Here is a 25714-nt window from a genome sequence, read left to right on the forward strand (position 1 = left end):
AGGTCACTGGAGGCACATCGCTGAACAAGACAGATCCACGCCCCATGGAGCTTACATTCTATGGGCGAAATAGACAAACACGATACATAAGTAGTATGTTAGATGGTGATGAATGCTAGGGAGAAAAATAAAGTGGGCAAAGGGATAGGGAGCATTGGGAGTTGCAATTTTAAATAGGCTGACCAGGGAAGGCCCCAATGAGAAGGCAGTATTTGTATGAACATCTACAGGAGGTGAGGGAGGTAACCTGGGGGAGGACAATCCCTGCAAAGGGAAAACTGCTTAAATGCTGAGGAAGGATAGTGCCCGGCTTGTTGGAGGAACAGCGAGGAGGGAAGAGGGGTAGGAGGGGAGGTCAAGGACTGAAGCAGGGAGCTACTGTTATAATCCAGGTGAGAGATGAAGACGGTTTGGCCCCAGGTGGTAGCCAGGGACGTGGTGAGAAGTGGGTGGATCACGGATTTGTTCTGAAGGTGTAGCTGGCAGGATTTGCTGACAGACAAGACATGGGGTCTGAGAGACAGAGAGGAACCAAGGATGACCCTGAGGGTTTTGGCCTGGGCAGCTGGAAGGATGGGGTTGCCACTTACTGAGATAAGGAGAGAGGTAGGAGCAGGTCTTGGGGAAGATCAAGATCAGGCTTGTTCAGTTTGAGAACACTTAGATAGCCAAGTGGAAGGATCAGGTAGACAGTTGGCTATATGAGTCTGGAATTGGAGGAAGAGTTCCAGGCTAGAGATATAAATTTTGGAATCCTTGGCATATAGGTTTCATTTAAAGCCACAGAATGGATGAGATTGTCAAGGAGCAGCACGTGGATCGGAAGGAGGGAGGACCAAGGACTGAGTTCTTGGGGTTTGCCAAGATTTTGTGGTTGGGAGAACCGGCCACCAAAGATAGGCTTGCTGTGTGCCAAGCACTTTTACGTGTATTATCTCATTTAATCCTCACTGTAGCTCTAGGAAGTAAGAAATATTATCACCCATTTTACAGATGATGAAGCTGAAGTACACAGACCTTAGGTGCCTTGCTCAAGGTCACACAGTAGGTGGCAGAGCCAAGACTCGAGCACACGCCCTGTGTCCCAGAGCCCCTGACCGCCAGGCTACACCTCCTCTCAGTGACTGCACCTTCTCATCCATGTACTTCAACAGAATGGGCTTCTAGTGCAGAGCAGCCTAAACAGGGTCTGTCCACAAATCGTCTGAATCTTAATTTCCACATCAGTAATGTACCAGCCTGCCTCCTGGATAGGGCTGTGTCAAAAGTAAAAATGGTATGGATGTGAAAAGCTGTGTAAGCTGTGCCGTATCCACATTACACCACGTCACAGGGTTTCCAGATTAGAAGAGGCTCTTCTAAACCCTTAGAATATCACCCTCTTCCTGAGGCATCCTGTTCCTTGGCATACAGGGTGCTGCTTCTCTGCTTGAGCCCTTTCTGTCCCTGCAGCTGGATTTGTTAGGAACTGCTCTGAGCCAAAAGAAACTCCCTATAATTTCTACTGATCAGATCTAGCTTCCTCGTCCCTGAGACACTGAGTGTGAGTCTATAATTTAATAGCGTGCTCATATGCCCTTGGATTTCTCCAGGCATCCCCCTGATTGCCCTTCCCTACTTGAACCCAGCTTCATTTTTCCAAATGAATCAGTAAGTTATCTGCAAGGAAAACAGAAACTAATCTAAGTAAAACAGAATGGCTGTAATGCAGGGAGTTGGTTACATAGGTGATGCAAGAGGCTGAGAAGCAACCCCGAGGGAGCCCAGAGATTAGCAAAGCAGGAAGATTGGCAACATCCTGGTGTTTTTAGAGTTTAGGAGCCTGGGTCACCTAACCGAAGCTACAACCACCAAAAAACCTTTGCATCAGGGGCTAGAGCTATGGAAGGGAAGCTGCCAGGGGCAGAGAGCAAGGGAAGGAAAAACCTTGGCTTCCCCCTTGCGCAGATCCCCTCCAGTCTCCGAGCAGTGCTTCGACTGAACCCAGTGGAAACCCAGCCTTCAGGGCCAGCCCCGGTAACCGAGAGCTGAGCAGGAGAGGTGAGAATGGGATCTGAGAGCAAACAAGCCCAGGATCAGCACAACCCAGTCTCCAGGATCTGGCCTCTGCCTGCCCCTCTGACTCTGTCTCCTAAGTGCCCCTCCATCGGTCCCCTCCAGCCACATTGCCTTCTGCTTGGGTCCCAGCCTGGGCCTCTGTACTGTACCGGTGCCCTCTTCCTGGGGTGCAGGTCATCATGGGCCTGGGGTGCAGGTCGTCATGACCCTCTTGTCACTCAGGTCTCAACTCACAAGTAACTACCATCTTGAGGCCTCTCTTGACTCCCCACAATCAGCACCTCCCTCCACAGCTGCCCTATCACGTGCTGTCACGTGGTCCCTTTTCCTTTCTTTAGAGCTCTTGTCACTATGTGAAATTATTTTGTTCGTTTATTTACTAAACTACTCGTTGAGTACCAGTAACTGCCAGGCGCTGTTGGAGGCACTGGGATATAGCAATGAACAAGACACATAAGCACCCTGCCTTCACGGACCTTATATTCTAGTGCAGGGAGACTGAAAATGAAAGTCAGAAGGTGGTACATGCTAGGGAGAAATATAAAGCAGTGTAGGGGCACGAGCTGGCAATGGTGTTTGCAGGGTGCTTCAGAGGAGGCATTGCTGATAAGGTGATGTTGCGAGAAAGACCTGTAGATGGTGAGGAAGTGAGTGGCCTACAGCTTCATCACTGCAATCTCTGCTTCTGTCATCACAGGGCATTTACCCTGTGTGTCTACCTTCCTATCGTTTTCCATCTTCCTGTAAATTCACAGGTTATAACAGGCGAAGGGATCACCTTGCTTAGTGTGACCTCAACTAATGACATCTGCCACAATTCTATTTCCAAGGAAGGTCACATTCTGAGGTACCAGGGGTTGGGACTTCAACGTATCTTTTTGGGGAACGCAGTTCAACCCATAACGGGAATCCTCAGGATGTAGATGGTAATTCAAGCCATGAGACTAGAGGAGACCACTTTATTAGTCCCTAGGGAGTGAGTAGAAAGATCAGAGACCTAGCTTGAGGAAGGCGACCCTGTAGAGTTGAGGGGATGAGGAGAAACCAGCAAAGGAGACTGGAGAAGGAGGAGCAAGTGACGTGGGAAGCAAAGTGGGAGCGTGTGGTGTCCTGAAGCCAGGGGAGGAAAGTGTACAAGGAAGAGGGAGGATGACCTGAGTCCAGTACTGCTGATAGATCGAGAGGAGGATAGGGAAATGGCCATCTGATTTGACAACGCAGAGGTCATTTGTAACCTTAATAAGCACCGTTTCAGTGGAGTGGAGAACATAAAAGCCTGATTGGTGTGTGCTCATGTGGAAATGGGAGGAAAGGACTTGGGGACAGCAAGTACAGAAAATTCTATTAACGTGTTCAAGGTCTGTTTCTCGACTCTAGCATGGAAGAGTCACAAGAGCAAGGACCTTGGAGTACCCTATTCATGTCTATATCCCAGTGCCTGGCACACTGTATTTGTTAAACCATGTCAGGTATTGTATTTGTCAGTATCTCCTTCAAATGTGGGAGCCCATAATTTTCCAGTTTGCTCATACCAACAAAGAGTAGAGAGAAATGATAGGGCTGGACTAGATTTCTCTGGTTCCTTCTAGTTCTAAATTTCTATGATTGTGTGACTTGTTCTATCAACCTCCCTTGTAGTAAAGCAGTAAGTAATTCAATGAATTGTTTGTTGTTGTTTATTTGTTTTGGTAAGCAACTGTTAACTGAAATGGATGCAATAAGTGTTCCATTCATAAATTTAACAAACATTTGCTGAATGCCTACAATGTGTTAGGTGCTATATATATTGTCCCATTTAATAGATGTGAGAGCAGAGGGTCTGGGCTGGGGTAGGGTGGTCAGAAGAGGTGGTGGAGGCCTCCCAGTACTAACACTCTGAAGGTCCAGGCTGCTCTGATGTGGTTGGTGCTACTATGGTTGCCACTGAGGAGGGAAGAGGCCCTGAGTGCAGGGGTTTGCAGAGTTGCAGCTGCCCGGAACACAGAGCAGCATTCACCAAGGCATAGGCAACCTCTATCTGCTTCACTACTAAGCAGCCCAGGGCAGCCACACAGAACAGCTGTTCAGGCAGCAGGAAGAGGGGATGATGTGGGTCCACCCTGCCACAGGGCAAACACCCAATTTTCCACCACATTCAGGGCACGAGGCTTTTGCTACTGTGAACAGCACCTTTGGGTTTTGCTGCAGGACCTGTTTTGGCTCAAATAAGGACCTGTGAAGCAGGGCAGGGTTTAGCAGTTGCATTCTAAGGTGAACAGAGGATGGCTCAGAGTATTACAAGACCTGTGGGAGAAGGGCAGAGCCAGGACAGGAATCTAGAAGTCCTGACTCCAAGTGTCTGGCCCAGGAATAATGGAAAGAACTTGGATTTTGTCGTCTGTTCCTGGATTAAATAATCTTCACTTGTTTATGGCCTTCTCCCCATCCCTTCTGAAACAAGGTACCTCAGTTTCCTCACCTGTAAAACAGAGAGAAAAATGTACTCTTTACAGGGTTCCTCGCAGGATGAAAGGCATAATGGGCACGAACGTGCTTATAACTATGGTTATAACATACAAGGCCAAGCTTCCTCTTTCAATTATAGATTAGGATCTCCTATCTGTCTGACTTGGCCCCCTTGTTCCACTTTCCACTCATTTTCGCCGTCCTTCCCCCTCCAATAAAGAGAGGAAGTAAAAGAAGAGGAAAGCACGTGCGTCTAACGTGCGGGTTAAGCCTGGCTCTGGGTAACTGAAAGGCTTCGCTACTCCGGGAATGCTGAGTGGGGCCCTCACGCCCAGAACTACATTTCCCAGCAACCCTTTCGCGGCTCCAGCGGCGGCGGGGGCGAGGCGCATGCGCCGAGTGCGCCCCGCCTTGTCTCGAAGCAGCTCCTGCGGACCGGTTTCGCCTCGGAGAGCCGGCAGGTCTCGGCGCTGCAGCCGCGGTGCTCGCCTAGCTGCTTCCCGGGGATCGCAGCGGGCTCAGGTTTGCCTTAGGTCCGGTCAGTGCCATGATCCGCCAGGAGCTCTCCACATCCTACCAAGAGGTACAAGGCAGGGGCGGGGGCGAAAGCAAATTTTCTTGTGAGGCAGAGCGGGTCCCGGGGGTCCGGGCGGCTGGGCTGTGGGGGGCGTCCGGGCGGGCAGAGCCCGCCTCCGAGTAGCGGTGAGTGCTTTGGAGGAGGGGTCCCCGCGTGCTGAGCTGCGGCGGAGCAGGAAGGAAGCGGGACGCCGAGCCTCCTCCGGATGCTGCCTTCGCTTGGCAGAAGGATGGAGCCGGGGCCCCGGAGTCTCGACCCTTAACCATCAGGTGAATGATTAAAGCCTCGTCCGGCCCAGGCAGCAGCGCGGTCCGCCGGGCGGACTCCCCCCCGCCCCCCACGCCGAGGTTCTTTGCAACAAGTGGAAGCACCCGCGCCTTCCTCCCAGCTGGGCAGAGGCGCGGTGGGCATCAGCCCCCTCCACGCCCAAGGCCTCGTGGCCCCTGCAGCTGCTAACGATAGCGATAATTACAGCTCGTTTTGATGGCCAACCAACTTTGAAAATGTGCTTTCACCGACAGAGCTGCTTCTTGCCCCGTTCCGTTTCTCTCTCCACTTTCACCTCCTCCCACGACTGTAACTCTAACTTTCCAGTTCTTTGTCTCATTCTTGTCTGTGCTGCGCTGCAGGCTGCGGTTCCAGCCCTTCCCTCAGACCAGCTCCTCCTGCTGACTCTTACTGACACTAGTGAACTGCTCTCCTTCTCCTCCTCTAGGGTCCCAAACCTTGGTCATTTCTAGTTCTCTTCCCTCCCCTGTGTCCCCCACCGTGCTCCCCTCCCTTGGCAAGTTCAGGCAGTTCCATATCCTCAATCCTCAGGTTTGTGACCCCAAGTCTGCTCTAACCAACTCTCCCTTCGGTGTCTCCCATGCTGGGCCCTGCCTTGATCTCCGAGCATTCCTTTTTACATACACTTGATGCTGCCGTTGGTCTACCCAGAACAGTCCAAACTTCTTACAAGCTTTCACAGCCCTGCAGCCGTGTCTTCTGTTACCTTCGTCATCTCCTCACCCACCTAGGTTCTGGCGGCACTGGAAAGTCACAGATTAAAAACGTGCTCCTGCTATGCCTATGCTCACACCATTTCTTCTTCTTTAACCCCTTCTCAAACTCCTTTGGTTAAAATTCCCCCCATTGTGCAAGGAGGGATCTCAAATCTCACATGCTCCATAGGGGTCTCACTTCCCAGACGAGTCTGTCATCCTGCCAGTCCTTCTCATGTGAACTGCTGCTGTCTTGATCAATACTGATCAATACTGATGTACATTTCTCCCTTTGTAAATGATACTGTGTGGAGTATATAAAGCAGATGCCTTAGCCCCGTAGTAGAAGGGGAAGCCAAGTTGAAGACAGACGAGATTTGCCTGAGGCTTGCCATTTTGTAGTGTGGGATCTGGGCTAGAATCTGACTTTGGGACAAATTTCTGTATTTCTCCTACCATTTCCTTTGTCCCAAAGGAGCCTGATGGATTTTAACCAGTGCTGTGGTTTCTGTGGCCCCTAGATTCTGTACCCAAGGCAGTGGGGGAATCCTGGGAAATGAGTTGTGTCTTTCCTTGACTCTGAAAGTTTTCAGGTTTGTAGGGAATAGAGCATAGTGGGTAGATACTAGGACTTTTAAGTCAAAAAACCCGCATTCCTATCCTGCCTCGCCTCTTGCCATTTGTGTGACTTTTGTCAAGTTACTTAACTTCTCTGAGCCTCAAGTTTCTTCGTCTGCAAAATGAAGGTAATGATAGTCCCTATCTCACAGGGCTCTGAGGGTTAGATGACTTGGTCTGTGAAAGTGCTCAGCTCAGTGCCTGGCAGTCGTGACCCCTCAGTGAATGCTAGTTCTTATTAGCAGGGTGTGGGCAGCTCCTGCTTCTGGGGAGTTTTGGGGTCCTGGTTTACAGGACCATGTCCCTCACCATTCACACGCAACCTGCATTATCTCCTTACCTAGCAGGGCTCCTAAAATGTTTATTAAAATATAGGCGGTTATCCTGCTTGCAGGGGTAAGGCCGAGGGTGGATTCAGTTTCCGTTGGTGGGAGACACTGGAAGGACCCCTCCTCTTACTTTCGTTAGTGGCCCGTTCTGAAGTCCCTGTCTCTCACCTTCTTCAGAAGAAGGAGGCCTCCTGAAGCTTTCTTGTGTGGGTCATTCTGAGAGTGGACCTAGCTCCGAGTTAGGTTTCTTTGCTGGGGGGAGATTTGGGTTTTGCAGGATGGGGCATTGGAGAATTTGGCCAGGGCCGGGCAAGGAGGTGGGTTTATTATGGCTGCAGGTAGTCAGCAGGGGAACTGGGCTAGGAGTGTGTTAGGGTTAGGCTGAACCTGTGCGAGGCTTGGATCAGAGAGCGCTGGGCCTTCCCAGGACTAACATCCTCCTTGCCCTTTGGCCAGCAAAAGGGAAAGAGCCCTGGGGACCTCTTGATCTGTGTTCCTTCCCACTGTGGGCCTGTGTTTCATGGTGTCATCTTTCACGTGTTGGTTTTCTTTTCTTTTGGGCTTTAGGGCTTTAAACTAGAGGCTTTACCTGATTCTAAAGGGGAGGAGCAATAAAGACGCAGACGTAGAGAATGGATTTGAGGACACGGGGAGGGGGAAGGGTAAGTTGGGGTGAAGTGAGAGAGGGGCATGGACATATATACACTACCAAATGTAAAATAGATAGCTCGTGGGAAGCAGCCACATAGCACAGGGAGATCAGCTCAGTGCTTTGTGACCACCTAGAGGGGTGGGATAGGGAGGGTGGGAGGGAGATGCAAGAGGGAGGAGATATGGGGATATATGTATACATATGGCTGATTCACTTTGTTATAAAGCAGAAATTAACACAACAATGTAAAGCAATTATACGCCAATAAAGATGTTAAAAATAAATAAAGGGCAGGAGCAGAGGCATGGAGAAGGAGATGGAAGAATATTAGATACGTAAGAGCTTTGTTTTAACTCAAGTTTCTTAGAGGTGAATTTTTAATGATGTCCTGCGACCTTAAGTGTTGACCCTGTGAGCCTAAGAAAATACTTGGGAAGTCTATCCCCTCCCTCACCTCCCAATCCAGTGATAGGTCCTCCTCTAAACTCTGGTCTTGGTGTTTCTTGCTTTTCTCCTTAATGCTGTGGAACCTTGTTGGTTATCATTGTATCATCGTCGCCATTTGACAGGTGAAAATGCTGATGAAGTGAGGTTCAGGTTGCTTGCTATTAGGCTGCTAATTAGCACCTGTCTCTGGGTGGTCTGCCCTCCCCACTTTGTTCTGCCATTAGCAGCCTGAGTTGGTGGACTTTAGCTCTGACACCAACTTCTGTTCCCTCTGCTCCCTCAGCAGACTCTAAGCTTGCATTTCCTCCTTCTTTGGGAAGTGATTAAGAGCATGGGTTTTGGAACTAGACTAACTTGGATTTTGCTCTTTGCTCTGTGGCCATGGAAAGTATTGTGGGTTGAATTGTCTTCCTCAAAAAGGTATGTTGAAGTCCTAACCCCCAGCACCTCAGAAAGTGACCTTATTTGGAAATAGGGTCATTGCAGATGTATTTAGTTAAGACGCAGTCATGCTGAAGTAGAATGGGCCCTAACCCAGTACAAATGATGTCCTTATAAGAAGATTGACCATGTGGAGACACAGAGACTCCGTGTGAAGATGGAGGCAGAGATCGGAGATGGGATGCGTCTACAAGCAAGGAACACCAAGGGTTGCTGGCCATTATCTGGAGCTGGAAGAGAGGCATGGAAAAGGTTCTCCCTCACAGCCCTTGGAAGGAACCAACCTTGCCATCACCTTGATTTCAGCTTTCTAGTCTCCCTAACTGTGAGGGAATAAATTCCTGTTATTTTAAGCCACCCAGTTAGTGGTGCTTTGTTACCGCCGCCTGGGAAACTAACACACAGAAGTTATTTGAATTTTCTGAGCTTCAGTGTGCTAATCTGTAGAATTGGTATAACATACCCTATATCATGTGATTTCTTTTTCTGTTTGTTTGTTTTTTGATGACAGTTAAGTGAGAAACAGCTTCTGCTTTCTTATTCTAGTCCAGAAAAGCAAAGCTGATGTAGCTGACTTCCTTGCCCTCTTTGTTTCTCCCTTTAGCTGAGTGAGGAGCTGGATCAGGTGGTTGAGAACTCAGAGCAGGCGGACGAGCGGGAAAAGGAGGCGGTCAAAGTCCAGGGTCCAGGGATCTTACCAGGTAAGTGGGTTCAGCGCTGGGGGTGGAAGTGCCGGCAAACGGTGCTGAGCCACTGCCGCAGCCGGAGGCCCCAGCCCAGGCTCCTCGCCAGCTGGGGACCTGTGTTGGAGGCACAGCCCCTGCCTGGTGTCGGATCTCAAGTATTGCCCTCGTTTTAGAGCTATACATATTTAACCAGCCTTGGGACAGAGGATGTGTCCAAGCCGGCATCTGCTCTTTTCTGTCCTCTAGTTTGAGCCAGGTCCTGAGGCCAGGCCATTGGATACAATGACAAGAACTTTGGGTCTCTGTTTTTTTGTTGCTTTTTCCCAGGGACGCTGTCAGCAGTTGAGCCTCTAATACCTGAGTCGCTTCCCAGGGCACTCTGGGCGATTATCTGATAGGCCTCATCCCCGGACATCAGGCCTCTCCAGTTTTGTCGCCCAACTGGGTGGTCCCATCAGTAAGGTGTCATCTTGTAGAGCCTTGCAGGAATGTTGGATACTGTCAACCACTTCTTCATCCTGGATACGCGCTGCTCCCTTAGCTTCCATGATGTGACACTTTACTTCTCAGGTCACTCCTTCCAGCCTCCTTTGCAGTTACCCGCCAGCTCTTGGGTGTTAAATGTTTCTCAGAGGCCTCCTTCTCTCAGTCTCTGGCAGGTGACCTCACTCAGGCCCCCTCCCCTGCTTTAGTCACTGTTTGGTCACACGTGACTGCCGTGGTTATATCTCTGGCCCAGAGGTTACCTGTTCTCATATCCTGTGTATCCAGATTCCCAGATGGTGGCTCTGCCAGGATGTCCCAAAGGTCCCCTGAACTCCACACGTCCAGAATTGACCTCATGGCCTCCCCACTGCCAGCTTCGCCCTCTTCCAGTGTCTCCTGTTTCCAGGAATGGTACCATCACCACCCAGTTGAACCCGAAAGTCATTTATTTTTCCTTCCTTCCCTACTTCCCCTTCTTCACTGCCCCTCAGCCATGCTGGCCTTCTTTTACTTTGGGCCTCCTTCCCACCCCTGGGCCTTTTTGTAGTTTTATTCCTCTGCCTGGAATCTCTTCCGTCTGTCACCTTGTTAATGTGTAATCACCCTTCAGCTCTCAGCTCATTCATTTTTTCCCTGCGAAGCCTTCTCTGACCTCCTGGCTAGATCACCTCCCCCGTCACTCGTAGCCTACACATCTCTCCCTTGCAGCTGTTGCTGATGGAATGGTATATGTGTTTGCCTGACTGTTTGATTAATGTCTGTGTGTTCTACTAGACCGTAAACTCCACCAGGGTGGAGACAGTCCCTTTTGCTCCCCATTCAGCCCTGGCCATGCAATAAGGATTCATTGAGTGAATGAGTGAGTGAGTGAGTGAATGAATGGAGTCCCAGCCTGACTCCAGCTTCTTGGGTGGATTGAGGGAGGTGGGCTTCCGCTCCTCTGGATTCCCATATTTGTAGGGGAGGGGAACGGGATAGGAAATTCTGTGATTGTGCCTAAGCCTTAGAGAGGACTTTGTAGAAGGAAGGAGGCAGGAAGGGCAGCTCATGTTTACTGACTGCCAGGCTCTGTCATCCCCATTGCCCATTTAATTCTCATAACAACCCTGGGAGGCGGTCATCCTCATGATTCCAGATGAGGCCCTGAGGCTCAGAGAGGCCAAGTGAAGTGTGGGAAGATCACATAGCTGGTCAACAGACAGACTGGATCAAGCTCTGTCTGACCCCAGACTCTTTCTACTGCACCCGTGATTTTTAAAAAATATCTTAAGCATCCTTCTATTAAAGCCCAATGTGTCAAAGGTCGTAGCCTGACTACCCTCACTCTGACTCTAGGCATTGCCTCTGAAGCCCTCAGGTCCCAGGGAGAACTGTTCAGAAGCCCTGTATGTTAGTTTCTATTGTGTGTGTAACAGGTTACCACAAACTTAGTGACTTAAACAGCTCACGTTTATTATCTGAGAGTCCTGGAGATCAGAAGTCCAAAATGGGTCTCACTGGGCTAAAATTAAGGTGTCGGCAGGCGAATTCCTACCTGGAGTCTCCATGAAAAAACCTATTTTAGTGCCTTTTCCAGCTTCTCGAGGCTGCCTGCCTTCCTTGGGTCATGTCTCTCCTTCCATCTTCAGGTCTTTCTCACATCTCCTTGTTCTGCCTCCCTCTTCCATGTTTAAAGAGCCCTTGTGATTACATTGGGCCCATCCAGAGAATCCAGAATAGTTTCCCTGTTTTAAGGTCGGATGATTAGCAACTCTGATCCCATCTTTGCCGTGTAACTTGACATATTTATAGGCTCCAAGATTGAGGACGTGGACATCTCTCGTGGGCCTTTATTCTGCCTACTGCACCCTGCGCTGCTCTCTTGCCCCCCGTCAGAAGAGAATAGATGGTGACAGCAGGAAGAGGAGGGAGGCCAGACTTGGAAAGATGAAGTTTCCTGTTGTGTTTCCTTTTATAGATAAATGCCAGGCGAATTAGGAAGTGGCCGTGATGACCTTCGACCTTGGCAGCCTCTCTTTTGCCTCAGATTCCTGGGGCCTCAAGGCCTGAGATCAGTCAGGACAGGCAGCCAGACCTCAGGCAGAGCAAATTTTGGGTAGTTCCTTTGGCTGGCAAAGAGCCTTCCCTGCTTTTGGGGAAACCCTCCTGGGCGCATCTCCTGTTTAGACTGTAGACAGTCCAGTGCACAGAAGCCCCTTTGGCTCGTCTCAGTAGTGACTTGGCCCGAATTTGATGACCTGGTGTACAACTTTTAGAGCTCACTTCCTGCCTCTGAGTCCCCTAAGAATAATAAAAATAATGGTTAATGACAGCAGCCACCAATGATTAGGTGCTTTCCTCTACTAGGCCTGGGTAGGGCTTTTTCTATATACTTTATCCCATAATCTTCCCAGCCACCCTCTGAGGGAGGCGGTTAGTCCTAGTTTATAGACAGAAACCTGGGGCACAGAGAGGTTAAGTACTGTGCTCAGAGTTAAAGAGTAGCAGGGCTCAAATTGAACCCAGGGCCGTCTCTGAACGTGTTCTGACTCTGGCTCAGTTGTTCCTGGATGAGATGCTTTCTTGTTCCAAAATCCTCCCCTTCCTTCACCAGAGTCACTCATGGATTCCTTCACCCTTATGCCCAATGCTAAAACCACGAAGAAGGTGAGTGAGGCATGGCCTACTTCCGGGAACTCAGGCCATGTGGAGAGAGAAGGGAGGTTACCCAAAGAAGAACTTGCCCTCCTTCCTCACAGCCTGCCCCGAGCTACCTAATGGGGTCTTTTTCTCCCTGTTACCTGCTTTCTAGTATTCAGTACTTTTCCTTTGTAGCATTTGGCACAGCTGAGAGTGTCCATTTATTGACCATAATTCTTTCGTTAATTGTGTCAGCCCCTAGGCCCTGCCCCTGAGTTTTGTGAGGCACAAAGGTTTGTCCCCTCCCTACCCGCATTGTAACTCCAGTGCCTGGTAGAGTGCCTGGCCCTCTGTAGGTGCTCAGTGTGTATTGGTACCCTGGGAGAGGGAGGTGGGGATTTGGAGCAGGAAGGCATCTCATGTAAGCCAACTTGAATGAGTGAATGAGGGCCAAAGAAATGCTAGAGACAGGTGCCTCAGGAGTGAATGAAGGAGGGCTGGTTGGTGAAGGAAGTGGGATTAATCTGAAGGAGGGTGATATATGGGTGAAAAAGAAGGGCTAGCCAGGGAGGAGGGGTGTGTGCGCAAACACGTAGCGATGGGAATGACAATAGGGTGTTTCAGAGTCGGTGGGTGGTACAGTGGTTGGAGCAGAGGGTTGGTAGGAGAAGCAGAGGGAGGTGAGGTAGGAAAGCTCAGCTGGGTCGGACTGGGGGTGGCTTTGAGTGTCGGGGTTTGGCCTTTCTCTAGGGGGCAGGCAGTGTTTAAAGGGAGTGGAGCAGAGCAGTAAGAGGAGTGAAGTGGGCATGTTAGGAAGATCAGTGTGGCAGGTTGTGGGCCTGGATTAAGGTGAAGTGAGACAACTGTGCCATGTCAAAGGCTGAAGGCTGATGTGATAGGCTGCTTTGATGTAGGGGAGGGGGTAGAAGAAAGAACCAAAGAAGACTCTGAGGTTGGAAGCCAGGTGAGTGGGAGAATAATACCATACAGAGACAGAGTCCGGAGGGGCAAGTGGCTGGAAGAGAAGATGTTCATCTGCGGTGCACACACCACGCTTCAGTTGATGTGGTGGGTCTGGTTAGAGATGGCCTAGAGGCAGTGAGAGGTATAGGATTGACCGGAGAGAGGACCCGTAGTGGGTGGTTTAGGGGCCTGGAAGAAAGCCAGGGACACAGAACGTGGAATGAGCAGGAGAGGGCCATGGAGACGGAGCCTTGGAGGATGTCCACACTTGGAGGTCAGAAGAGGAGGTGGAGCTGGAGTTGAATGCAGGGCCTGGAACTAAGAGTAGCAGGACAGGAAGACAGTATGAGGCTGCTGAGCATTTAGCAACTGAGGTTTGAGTTAAGCACCTAGCGCCCAGGATTATGTTCCCAATGTTACTCTCTGAGATAAAGAATTCCATACCATAATGTGGTAAAAGCCTCAGTCTGTTCGTTGCCTCTCTATCAGGGGAAGCACAACCACTTATTCTTTTCAAAGGGAGAGATGAGACCAGACATGCTAATTGAATAAGCAGTTTATTACATCAGAGATGTAATCACATTGAGGAAAACAGTTAATTAGTCATTACAATCAGTTCTCCATGGAAACAGTTGTATATTAATAGAATAGATAAAGGTAAACAACCAAAGGAAAAATAGGTAAATTGGACCTCATCAAAATGAAAAACTTTTGTGCATCAAAGGCTACTATCAAGAAAGTGAAAAGATAGCCCGCAGGATGGGAGAAATTTTCAAATCATATATCTGATAGGGACTTGTATTTAGAATATATAAAGAACTCTTACGCTCAGTAATAAAAAGACAACCCAATTAAAAAATGGGCAAAGAATCTGAGTAATGTTTCTTCAAAGAAGATATCCAAATGACCGATAAACACATGAAGAGATGCTCAACATCATTAGTCATCAGGGAAAGGCAAAACTAAACCACAGTGAGATACCACTTCATACCTACAAGGATGGCTGCAATCAATAAGATGATGATTAACAAGTTTTGGTGAGGATACAGAGAAATTAGAACCCCCATACGTTGAAAGAAGTCAGACACAAAAGGTCACATATTATATGATTCCATTTATGTGACTTGCCTAGAATATCCATAGAAAGAGAAAGTATTGGGTTGGCCGGAAAATGCCTTCGGTTTTTAAGTAAAAATAAAAGACTTATTTTTCATTTTCACCAAGAACTGTATTGCACAATGTATTCAGCCTTTTGTGCCACTACCTTCTGCCATTTTTCAGGCAACTTCATAATTCCACATTCCCAAAACTTTTTATCTTTTTGAGCAAGGAACTGTTCTAGGTGCCTTTTACAGTCTTCCAGGGAATTGAAAATTTTTCCATTAAGAGAATTTTTTAAAGACCGAAATAAATGGAAATTCGAAGATGCAATGTCTGGTGAATACGGCACATGAATCAGAACTTCCCAGCCAAACTGTAACAATTTTTCCTCGGTCGTCAAAGAAACATGCCATCTTGCGTTATCCTGTTGGAAGATTATGTGTTTTCTGTTGACTAATTCCAGATGCTTTTCCACGAGTTCTGCTTTCAGTTGGTCTAATTGGGAGCAGTAGTTTTTGGAATTAATCGTTTTGTTTTTCAGAAGAAGCTCATAGTAGAGGACTCCCTTCCAATCGCACTGTATACACAACATCACCTTATTTGGATGAAGACCGGCCTTTGGTATGGTTGGTGGTGGTTCATTTCGCTTGCCCCATGATCTCTTCCATTCCACATTATTGTACAGTATCCACTTTTCATCGCCGGTCACAGTTTGTTTTAAAAACGGAACATTTGGGACTTCCCTCATGGTCCAGTGGCAAAGAATCCGCCTTACAATGCAGGGGACGCAGGTTTGATCCCTGGTCAGGGAACTAAGATCCCACATGCTGTGGGGCAACTACACCCATGTGCTGCAACTACTGAGCTGGTGTGCCTCAGCTAGAGCCTGTGTGCTGCAAACTACAGAGCCCGTGTGCTCTGAAACCCGTGCGCCACAACTACAGAGGCCTCACACCCTGGAGCTTATACGCCACAACTAGAGAAGAGAAAACCCGCACGCCACAACTAGAGAGAAGCCCGCGCACTGCAACGAAGAGCCCGCATGCCACAACTAAGACCTGATGCAGCCAAAAATAAATAAATAAATAAGTAATAAATCTTTAAAAAAAAAAAAGCGGAACATTTTCATTATGTTAGAGAATCGTGTGTGGAAATATGGTCAAGAAGGTTTTTTGGCTCAACTTACGTGGAACCCAAACATCAAAGCGATTAACATAACCAAGCTGGTGCAGATGATTTTCAACGCTTGATTTGGATATTTTGAGTATGTCAGCAGCTATCTTCAACGTGGTATAATGTTGATTGTTCTCAATTAATGTCTCAATTTGATTGCTATCAACTTCAACTGGTCTACCCAACCATGGAGCATCCTCTAGCAAGAAATCTCCAACACAAAACTTTGCAAACCACTTTTGACATGTTCAATCAGTCACAGCATCTTCTCCATACACTGAACAAATCTTTTTTTGCATTTCGGTTGTGTTTTTACCTTTCTTGAAATAATAAAGCAGAATATGCTGAAAATGTTGCTCTTTTCCATCTTCCATATTAGAATGACTACACAGAAATTCACAAATTTTGATAAGTCTTTTTTTAAATGCACGCTGATATGACAGCTCTCACAAACAATCTAACAGAATTGTTTTGAACAAAGTTAAGGACAACTAAGTGCTACCAGAGCCATCTTACGGAAAAAACTGAATGAAACTTTTGGCCGACCCAATAGATTATTGGTTACCAGGGACCAGGAGAAAGATGGAGTGACTGCTAATGGGTGTGGAGTTTCTTTTTTGGGTAATGACAACGTTCTGTAATTAGATAGTGGTTATGGTTATACACCTTGTGAATATTTTAAAAACTACAAAATATATTCACTTTAAAAAGGTAAATTTTATGGTAGGTAAATTATATCTCACTGAAAAACCAAAACAAAATTAAAACAACAAACCCACCACATCACTAAAAAGAAAAAAGATAAAGAAGTCATTTCTTCTTCACAATCTGAATGCATCTTAGCCCAGTGCTCTCTGCAAGGTAGAGTTTTGCAGGGTTGCGGTAGTCAGCTGGTTTCCTTTCCTGTAAATAAAGGTCCCACAATGTTTTACATATCCTCTTAATGGCCTGACTTCAAGTTTGGGTTTTTGAAGCAGTTCTGTCATGGGTTTTACAAAACTCATAAATTACCTTTCCCAAGAAAATCTTGTGCATTATTTTTCTCTTCTACTACTCTGACTTTGCATATATATATAAAGGATGTATACTTTTAAAATACATTCATCCTGCTTGTCACAAAAAAAGCCAGAGTTTGGTTTTTCTGACTGCAGAGTGTGTGGGACATTTTCTCAGATATCCAGCACCCGTCTAAAAGAATGGTAAAATGAAACGGTGTCTACTTTTAGAATCGGAGTGTCACGTATAGCACGTGTGGATGATAAACAATTCTACAGTGTTTTATTTACGTTACATGCCAATTTGTGGATCAGTGAAGGGCCTGTGAAGAGGCTAAACCTGGCTTCTGTGAATGAAACAGAAGAGACTCTGGGCCCGTGTTCCCACGAGAGTAATTTGTCCAGGTACCCCTGCCAAACAAATACAGATGGTGCAGTTGTCATGTGACCTTTCTGTTAAATTAGTTTTTTGCCTTAAAGTTTTTGCCTTTTTGCCTTGAATTAGTTTGTTTTTTGAAGTTTCGAGAATAAGTAGGGAGAAAGTCACCTCTTTCCCTAACCAAAGGCACCATGAAGGCAGAACATTTCAAATCATGTTCTGGCTGTGATAGCGGAGACACCTGCCCACAGATGCCTGTCATTGTTCATCATGTTGTACAGCCTAGACGTAATATGCAGTTTACCTTAAAAATGTTCTGCTTGTTTTGAAGTTATGTTTTTTCAATCAGATCTTCTTTTATCGTCATTAGTAACTGAATCTTAAGGACTGATGTTTACTGTCGTGTAGCGGAAGAGCATGCGCTAGGAGTCAGGACTCTAGGACCCTCATTCTGTGCCAGGTGTTGACTGTGGGACCAGGACCACTGCACAAGGAATGGGGTTGGACCAGATACCCTTTCAGGTCCCTACCAACTCTTAACAATTCTATTCAGACGTTACACACCAATTCAGTCCTTCACTTTTATCTTGTGATCTTTTCAAGCCCCCTCAGAATGTAGCAACCTGAAACCTGTTGCCACTGCAGTTATGAGCAGCTCATGACAGTGAATATGCTTTTACCTGCCATGTTTTTTTTTTTAACATCTTTATTGGGGTATAATTGCTTTACAATGCTGTGTTACTTTCTGCTTTATAACAAAGTGAATCAGCTATACATATACATATGTTCCCATATCTCTTCCCTCTTGCGTCTCCCTCCCTCCCACCTTCCCTATCCCACCCTTCCAGTCGGTCACAAAGCACCGAGCCGATATCCCTGTGCCATGCGGCTGCTTCCCACTAGCTATCTACCTTACGTTTGTTAGTGTGTATATGTCCATGACTCTCTCTCGCCCTGTCACAGCTCACCCTTCCCCCTCCCCATATCCTCAAGTCCGTTCTCCAGTAGGTCTGTGTCTTTATTCCCGTCTTACTCCTAGGTTCTTCATGACATTTTTTTTTCTTCTTAAATTCCATATATAAGTGTTAGCATACGGTATTTGTCTTTCTCTTTCTGACTTACTTCACTCTGTATGACAGACTCTAGGTCTATCCACCTCATTACAAATAGCTCAATTTCATTTCTTTTTATAGCTGAGTAATATTCCTTTGTATATATGTGCCACATCTTCTTTATCCATTCATCCGATGATGGGCACTTAGGTTGTTTCCATCTCCGGGCTATTGTAAATAGAGCTGCAATGAACATTTTGGTACATGACTCTTTTTGAATTATGGTTTTCTCAGGGTATATGCCCAGTAGTGGGATTGCTGGGTCATATGGTAGTTCTATTTGTAGTTTTTTAAGAAACCTCCATACTGTTCTCCATAGTGGCTGAACCAATTCACATTCTCACCAGCAGTGCAAGAGTGTTCCCTTTTCTCCACATCCTCTCCAGCATTTATTGTTTCTAGATTTTTTGATGATGGCCATTCTGACTGGTGTGAGATGATATCTCATTGTAGTTTTGATTTGCATTTACCTAATGATTAATGATATTGAGCATTCTTTCATGTGTTAGTTGGCAGTCTGTCTATCTTCTTTGGAGAAATGTCTATTTAGGTCTTCTGCCCATTTTTGGATTGGGTTGTTTGTTTTTTTGTTAATGAGCTGCATGAGCTGCTTGTAAATTTTGGAGATTAATCCTTTGTCAGTTGCGTCATTTGCAAATATTTCCTCCCATTTTGAGGGTTGTCTTTTGGTCTTGTTTATGGTTTCCTTTGCTGTGCAAAAGCTTTGAAGTTTCATGAGGTCCCATTTGTTTATTTTTGTTTTTATTTCCATTTCTCTAGGAGGTGGGTCAAAAAGGATCTTGCTGTGATTTATGTCATAGAGTGTTCTGCCTATGTTTTCCTCTAAGAGTTTGATAGTTTCTGGCCTTACATTTAGGTCTTTAATCCATTTTGAGCTTATTTTTGTGTATGGTGTTAGGGAGTGATCTAATTTCATACTTTTACATGTACCTGTCCAGTTTTCCCAGCACCACTCATTGAAGAGGCTGTCCTTTCTCCACTGTACATTCCTGCCTCCTTTATCAAAGATAAGGTGACCATATGTGTGTGGGTTTATCTCTGGGCTTTCTATCCTGTTCCATTCATCTATCTTTCTGTTTTTGTGCCAGTACCATACTGTCTTGATTACTGTAGCCTTGTAGTATAGTCTGAAGTCAGGGAGCCTGATTCCTCCAGCTCCATTTTTCATTCTCAAGGTTGCTTTGGCTATTCGGGGTCTTTTGTGTTTCCATACAAATTGTGAAATTTTTTGTTTTAGTTCTGTGAAAAATGCCAGTGGTAGTTTGGTAGGGATTGCATTGAATTTGTAGATTGCTTTGGGTAGTAGAGACATTTTCACAATGTTAATTCTTCCAATCCAAGAACATGGTATATCTCTCCATCTATTTGTATCATCTTTAATTTCTTTCATCAGTGTCTTATAATTTTCTGCATACAGGTCTTTTGTCTCCTTACATAGGTTTATTCCTAGATATTTTATTCTTTTTGTTGCAATGGTAAATGGGAGTGTTTTCTTGATTTCACTTTCAGATTTTTCATCATTAGTGTATAGGAATGCAAGAGATTTCTGTGCATTAATTTTGTGTCCTGCTACTTTACCAAATTCATTGATTAGCTCTAGTAGTTTTCTGGTAGCATCTTTAGGATTCTCTATGTGTAGTATCCTGTCATCTGCACACAGTGACAGCTTTACTTCTTCTTTTCTGATTTGGATTCCTTTTATTTCCTTTTCTTCTCTGATTGCTATGGCTAAAACTTCCAAAATTATGTTGAGCAACAGTGGTGAGAGTGGGCAACCTTGTCTTGTTCCTGATCTTAGTGGAAATGCTTTCAGTTTTTTACCATTGAGGATGATGTTGGCTGTGGGTTTGTCATATATGGCCTTTATTATGTTGAGGAAAGTTCCCTCTATGCCTACTTTCTGCAGGGTTTTTATCATAAATAGGTGTTGAATTTTGTCAAAAGCTTTCTCTGCATCTATTGAGATGATCATATTGTTTTTCTCCTTCAGTTTGTTAATGTGGTTTATCACATTGATTGATTTGTGTATATTGAAGAATCCTTGCATTCCTGGAATAAACCCCACTTGATCATGGTGTATGATCCTTTTAATGTGCTGTTGGATTCTGTTTGCTAGTACTTTGTTGAGGATTTTTGCATCTATGTTCATCAGTGATCCTGGCCTGTAGTTTTCTTTCTTTGTGACATCCTTGTCTGGTTTTGGTATCAAGGTGTTGGTGGCCTCGTAGAATGAATTTGGGAGTGTTCCTCCCTCTGCTATATTTTGGAAGAGTTTGAGAAGGATAGGTGTTAGCTCTTCTCTAAATATTTGATAGAATTCGCCTGTGAAGCCATCTGGTCCTGGGCTTTTGTTTGTTGGAAGATTTGGGGTTTTTTTCTTTCTTTTTTTTTTTTTTAACATCTTTATTGGGGTATTCGCCTGTGAAGCCATCTGGTCCTGGGCTTTTGTTTGTTGGAAGATTTTTAATCACAGTTTCAATTTCAGTGCTTGTGATTGATCTGTTCAGATTTTCTGTTTCTTCCTGATTCAGTCTTGGCAGGTTGTGCATTTCTAAAAATTTGTCCATTTCTTCCAGGTTGTCCATTTTATTGGCATAGAGTTTCTTGTAGTAATCTCTCATGATCTTTTGTATTTCTGCAGTGTCAGTTGTTCCTTCTTCTTTTTCATTTCTAATTCTATTGATTTGAGTCTTCTCCCTTTTTTTCTTGATGAGTCTGGCTAATGGTTTATCTATTTTGTTTATCTTCTCAAAGAACCAGCTTTTAGTTTTATTGATCTTTGCTATTGTTTCCTTCATTTCTTTTTCATTTATTTCTGATCTGATTTTTATGATTTCTTTCCTTCTGCTAGCTTTGGGGTTTTTTTGTTCTTCTTTCTCTAATTGCTTGAGGTGCAAGGTTAGGTTGTTTATTCGAGATGTTTCTTGTTTCTTAAGGTGGGCTTGTATTGCTATAAACTTCCCTCTTAGAACTGCTTTTGCTGCATCCCATAGGCTTTGGGTCGTCGTGTTTTCACTGTCATTTGTTTCTAGGTATTTTTTGATTTCCTCTTTGATTTCTTCAGTGATCACTTCGTTATTAAGTAGTGTATTGTTTAGCCTCCATGTTTTTGTATTTTTTACAGATCTTTTCCTGTAATTGATATCTAGTCTTATGGCGTTGTGGTCGGAAAAGATACTTGATACAATTTCAATTTTCTTAAATTTGCCAAGGGTTGATTTTTGACCCAAGATATGATCTATCCTGGAGAATGTTCCATGAGCACTTGAGAAGAATGTGTATTCTGTTGTTTTTGGATGGAGTGTCCTATAAATATCAATTAAGTCCATCTTGTTTAATGTATCATTTAAAGTTTGTGTTTCCTTATTTATTTTCATTTTGGATGATCTGTCCATGGGTGAAAGTGGGGTGTTAAAGTCCCCTACTATGAATGTGTTACTGTCGATTTCGCCTTTTATGGCTGTTAGTATTTGCCTTACGTATTGAGGTGCTCCTATGTTGGGTGCACAGATATTTACAATTGTTATATCTTCTTCTTGGATTGATCCCTTGATCATTATGTAGTGTCCTTCTTTGTCTCTTGTAATAGTCTTTATTTTAAAGTCTATTTTGTCTGATACGAGAATTACTACTCCAGCTTTCTTTTGGTTTCCATTTGCATGGAGTATCTTTTTCCATCCCCTTACTTTCAGTCTGTATGTGTCTCTAGGTCTGAAGTGGGTCTCTTATAGACAGCATATATATGGGTCTTGTTTTTGTATCCATTCAGCCAATCTGTGTCTTTTGGTGGGAGCATTTAGTCCATTTACATTTAAGGTAATTATCGATATGTATGTTCCTATTCCCATTTTCTAAATTGTTTTGAGTTTGTTATTGTAGGTCTTTTCCTTCTCTTGTGTTTCTTGCCTAGAGAAGTTCCTTTAGCATTTGTTGTAAAGCTGGTTTGGTGGTGCTGAACTCTCTCAGCTTTTGCTTGTCTGTAAAGGTTTTAATTTCTACATCAATTCTGAATGAGATCCTTGCTGGGTAGAGTAATCTTGGTTGCACGTTTTTCTCCTTCATCACTTTCAGTATGTCCTGCCACTCCCTTCTGGCTTGCAGAGTTTCTGCTGAGAGATCGGCTGTTAACCTTATGGGGATTCCCTTGTGTGTTATTTGTTGTTTTTCCCTTGCTGCTTTTAATATGCTTTCTTTGTATTTAATTTTTGACAGTTTGAGTAATATGTGTCTTGGCGTATTTCTCCTTGGATTTATCCTGTGTGGGACTCTCTGTGCTTCCTGGACTTGATTAACTATTTCCTTTCCCATATTAGGGAAGTTTTCAACTATAATCTCTTCAAATATATTCTCAGCCCCTTTCTTTTTCTCTTCTTCTTCTGGAAGAAGAGAAAATTGAATGTTGGTGTGTTTAATGTTGTCCCAGAGGTCTCTGAGACTGTCCTCAGTTCTTTTCATTCTTTTTTCTTTATTCTGCTCTGCAGTAGTTATTTCCACTATTTTATCTTCCAGGTCACTTATCCGTTCTTCTGCCTCAGTTATTCTGCTATTGATCCCATCTAGAGTATTTTTCATTTCATTTATTGTGTGGTTCATCATTGTTTGTTTCATCTTTAGTTCTTCTAGGTCCTTGTTAAATGTTTCTTGCATTTTGTCCATTCTATTTCCAAGATTTTGGATCATCTTTACTATCATTATTCTGAATTCTTTTTCAGGTAGATTGCCTGTTTCCTCTTCATTTGTTAGGTTTGGTGCGTTTTTATCTTGCTCCTTCATCTGCTGTGTGTTTTTCTGTCTTGTCATTTTGCTTATCTTACTGTTTTTGGGGTCTCCTTTTTGCAGACTGCACGTTCGTAGTTCCCGTTGTTTTTGATGTCTGTCCTCAGTGGCTAAGGTTGGTTCAGTGGGTTGTTTAGGCTTCCTGGTGGAGGGGACTAGTGCCTGTGTTCTGGTGGATGAGGCTGGATCTTGTCTCTCTGGTGGGCAGGTCCACGTCTGGTGGTGTGTTTTGGGGTGTCTGTGGCCTTATTATGATTTTAGGCAGCCTCTCTGCTAATGGGTGGGGTTGTGTTCCTGTTTTGCTAGTTGTTTGGCATAGGGTGTCCAGCACTGTAGCTTGCTGGTCGTTGAATGAAGCTGGGTGCTGGTGTCGAGATGGAGATCTCTGGGAGATTTTTGCCTTTTGATATTATGTGGAGCTGGGAGGTCTCTTGTTGTCCTGAAGTTGGCTCTTCCACCTCAGAGCCACAGCACTGACTCCTGGCTGCAGCACCAAGAGCCTTTCATCCACACGGCTCAGAATAAAAGGGAGAAAAAGTAGAGAGAAATAATTAGTAGAAGTAGGAAGAAAGAAAGAAAGAAGGAAAGAAAGAAAGGAGGGAGAGAGGGAGGATGGGAGGAAGGAATGAAGGAAGGAAGGAGGGAAGGAAGGAAAAAAGAAAGAAAGAAGATAAAGTAAAATAAAATAAAGTTATTAAATTAAAAAATAATTATTAAGGAAAAAAACGGACAGATAGAACCTTAGAACAAATGGTGGAAGCAAAGCTATACAGACAAAATCTCACACAGAAGCATACATATACACGCTCACATAAAGACGAAAAGGGGAAAAAATCATAAATCTTGCTCTCAAAGTCCACCTCCCCAATTTGGGATGATCCGTTGTCTATTCATGTATTCCACAGATGCAGGTACATCAAGTTGACTGTGGAGCTTTAATCCGCTGCTTCTGAGGCCGCTGGGAGAGATTGCCCCTTCTCTTCTTTGTTCTCACAGCCCCCCGGGGCTCAGCTTTGGATTTGGCCCCGCCTCTGCGTGTATGTCGCTGGAGGGCGTCTGTTCCTTGCTCAGACAGGATGGGGTTAAAGGAGCCGCTGTTTCGGGGGCTCTGGCTCACTCAGGCCGGGGGGAGGGAGGGGCGCGGGTTGCGGGGCGAGCCTGCAGCGGCGGAGGCCGGCGTGACGTTGCACCAGCCTGAGGCGCGCCGTGCATTCTCCTGGGGAAGTTGTCCCTGGATCCCGGGAACCTGATAGTGGCGGGCTGCACAGGCTCCGCGGAAGAGGGGTGTGGAGAGTGACCTGTGCTCGCACACAGGCTTCTTGGTGGCGGCAGCAGCAGCCTTAGCGTCTCCCGCCCGTCTCTGGGGTTCGCGCTTTTAGCCGCGGCTCGCGCCCGTCTCTGGCGTTCTTTCAAGCAGCGCTCTTAATCCCCTCTCCTCGTGCACCAGGAAACAAAGAGGGAAGAAAAAGTCTCTTGCCTCTTCGGCATCTCTAGACCTTTTCCCGGACTCCCTCCCGACTAGCCATGGTGCACAAACCCCTGCAGGCTGTGTTCACGCCGCCAACCCCAGTCCTCTCCCTGCGCTCCGACCAAAGCCCGAGCCTCAGCTTGCAGTCCCACCCGCCCTGGCAAGTGAGCAGACAAGCCTCTCGTGCTGGTGAGTGCCGGTCGGCACCGATCCTCTGTGCGGGAATCTCCCTGCTTTGCCCTCCGCACCCCTGTTGCTGTGCTTTCCTCCGCGGCTCCGAAGTTCCCCCGTCTGCCACCCGCAGTCTCCGCTGGCGAAGGGGCTTCCTAGTGTGTGGAAACCTTTCCTCCTTCACAGCTCCCTCCCACTGGTGCAGGTCCTGTCCCTATTCTTTTGTCTCTGTTTTTTCTTTTTTTCTTTTGCCCTACCCAGGTACGTGGGGAGTTTCTTGCCTTTTGGGAGGTCTGAGGTCTTCTGCCAGCATTCAGTGGGTGTTCTGTAGGAGTTGTTCCACATGTAGATGTATTTCTGATGTATCTGTGGGGAGGAAGGTGATCTCCACGTCTTACTCTTCCGCCATGTTCACAACACCCCACCTGCCATGTTTTGAAGTGAACCTGTGGTCTCACATGGACCATGGGGGCTGGGAGTGCTTTCCAAGCAAAACAGCTATGGGTAGGTCCCTGTGCACAAACCACCGTACTTTGGGTCCTGTGGCCCTGCAGCCAAGCTACATGTGACTGATCAGGAATCAGCACCAGAGCTAAGGGAAGCCATCTACAGGCTGGGTGTGGAGAAGGGCAGTGTCTTGTGAGGTGCCTAATGGGGTACCCTATACAGGATACTCTCCAGGAGGGGGTCTGCATGCAAAACTCAGAGAGAGGGACTTCAGGAGTAAAGTGGAGCAGGGTCATGAGAGGAACACAGCGGGAAGGCAGGTGGCAGAGCTGTGAGGGTGCAGAAATTGACACAGTCCCACTAGGGACCTACTAAACAATAAGCAGCCAAAGTAGAATCAGAGACAAAGGAAGTTGAAAAAGTGAATTGCTTTAATTCCTTTTGGAGAACTAGAGCTGCTTTGTACCTTGGCTTCACTCTCAGCTACCCAAGGGATTTCCTTGGGGCTTCCTGGTTCCTTTTAGAGTAAACAGCCATTGTCAGCAGTAACCTGTTCTTCACAGCCTGAAGGAACCACACAGACACTTCTGGGAATTGCCATTCCTGTAAAGTAAGAATTTTCTGAACTATTTTACCAGAAATAATAAGGCACACCAGTTGGTTTTTTTAGATTGGATAACTTCTTTTATGTGCCTGAAATACACTAGTATTCTCTGACCAATTCAGGGTAGCTAGTAAGCATTGTAAGACTTAGTTCATCTGTTATT

General features: G+C 45.9%; 1 protein-coding gene across 2 annotated transcripts in view; it reads left to right on the top strand.

Annotated features, from left to right (window-relative positions):
* The first annotated feature begins 4914 nt into the window (after positions 1-4914).
* Positions 4915-25714, top strand: part of PACC1 (proton activated chloride channel 1) — a 47460-nt gene continuing 26660 nt past the window's right edge. For both annotated transcript variants that reach the window (XM_067729018.1, XM_067729019.1), the window contains exons 1-2: positions 4915-5086; positions 9155-9251. In XM_067729018.1, coding sequence (XP_067585119.1) covers positions 5051-5086; positions 9155-9251 — 133 coding nt within the window. In that variant the 5' untranslated portion in view covers positions 4915-5050. The remainder of the gene's footprint in view (positions 5087-9154; positions 9252-25714) is intronic.

Source organism: Pseudorca crassidens, chromosome 2 (assembly GCF_039906515.1).
Source record: "Pseudorca crassidens isolate mPseCra1 chromosome 2, mPseCra1.hap1, whole genome shotgun sequence".
Taxonomy (NCBI): domain Eukaryota; kingdom Metazoa; phylum Chordata; class Mammalia; order Artiodactyla; family Delphinidae; genus Pseudorca; species Pseudorca crassidens.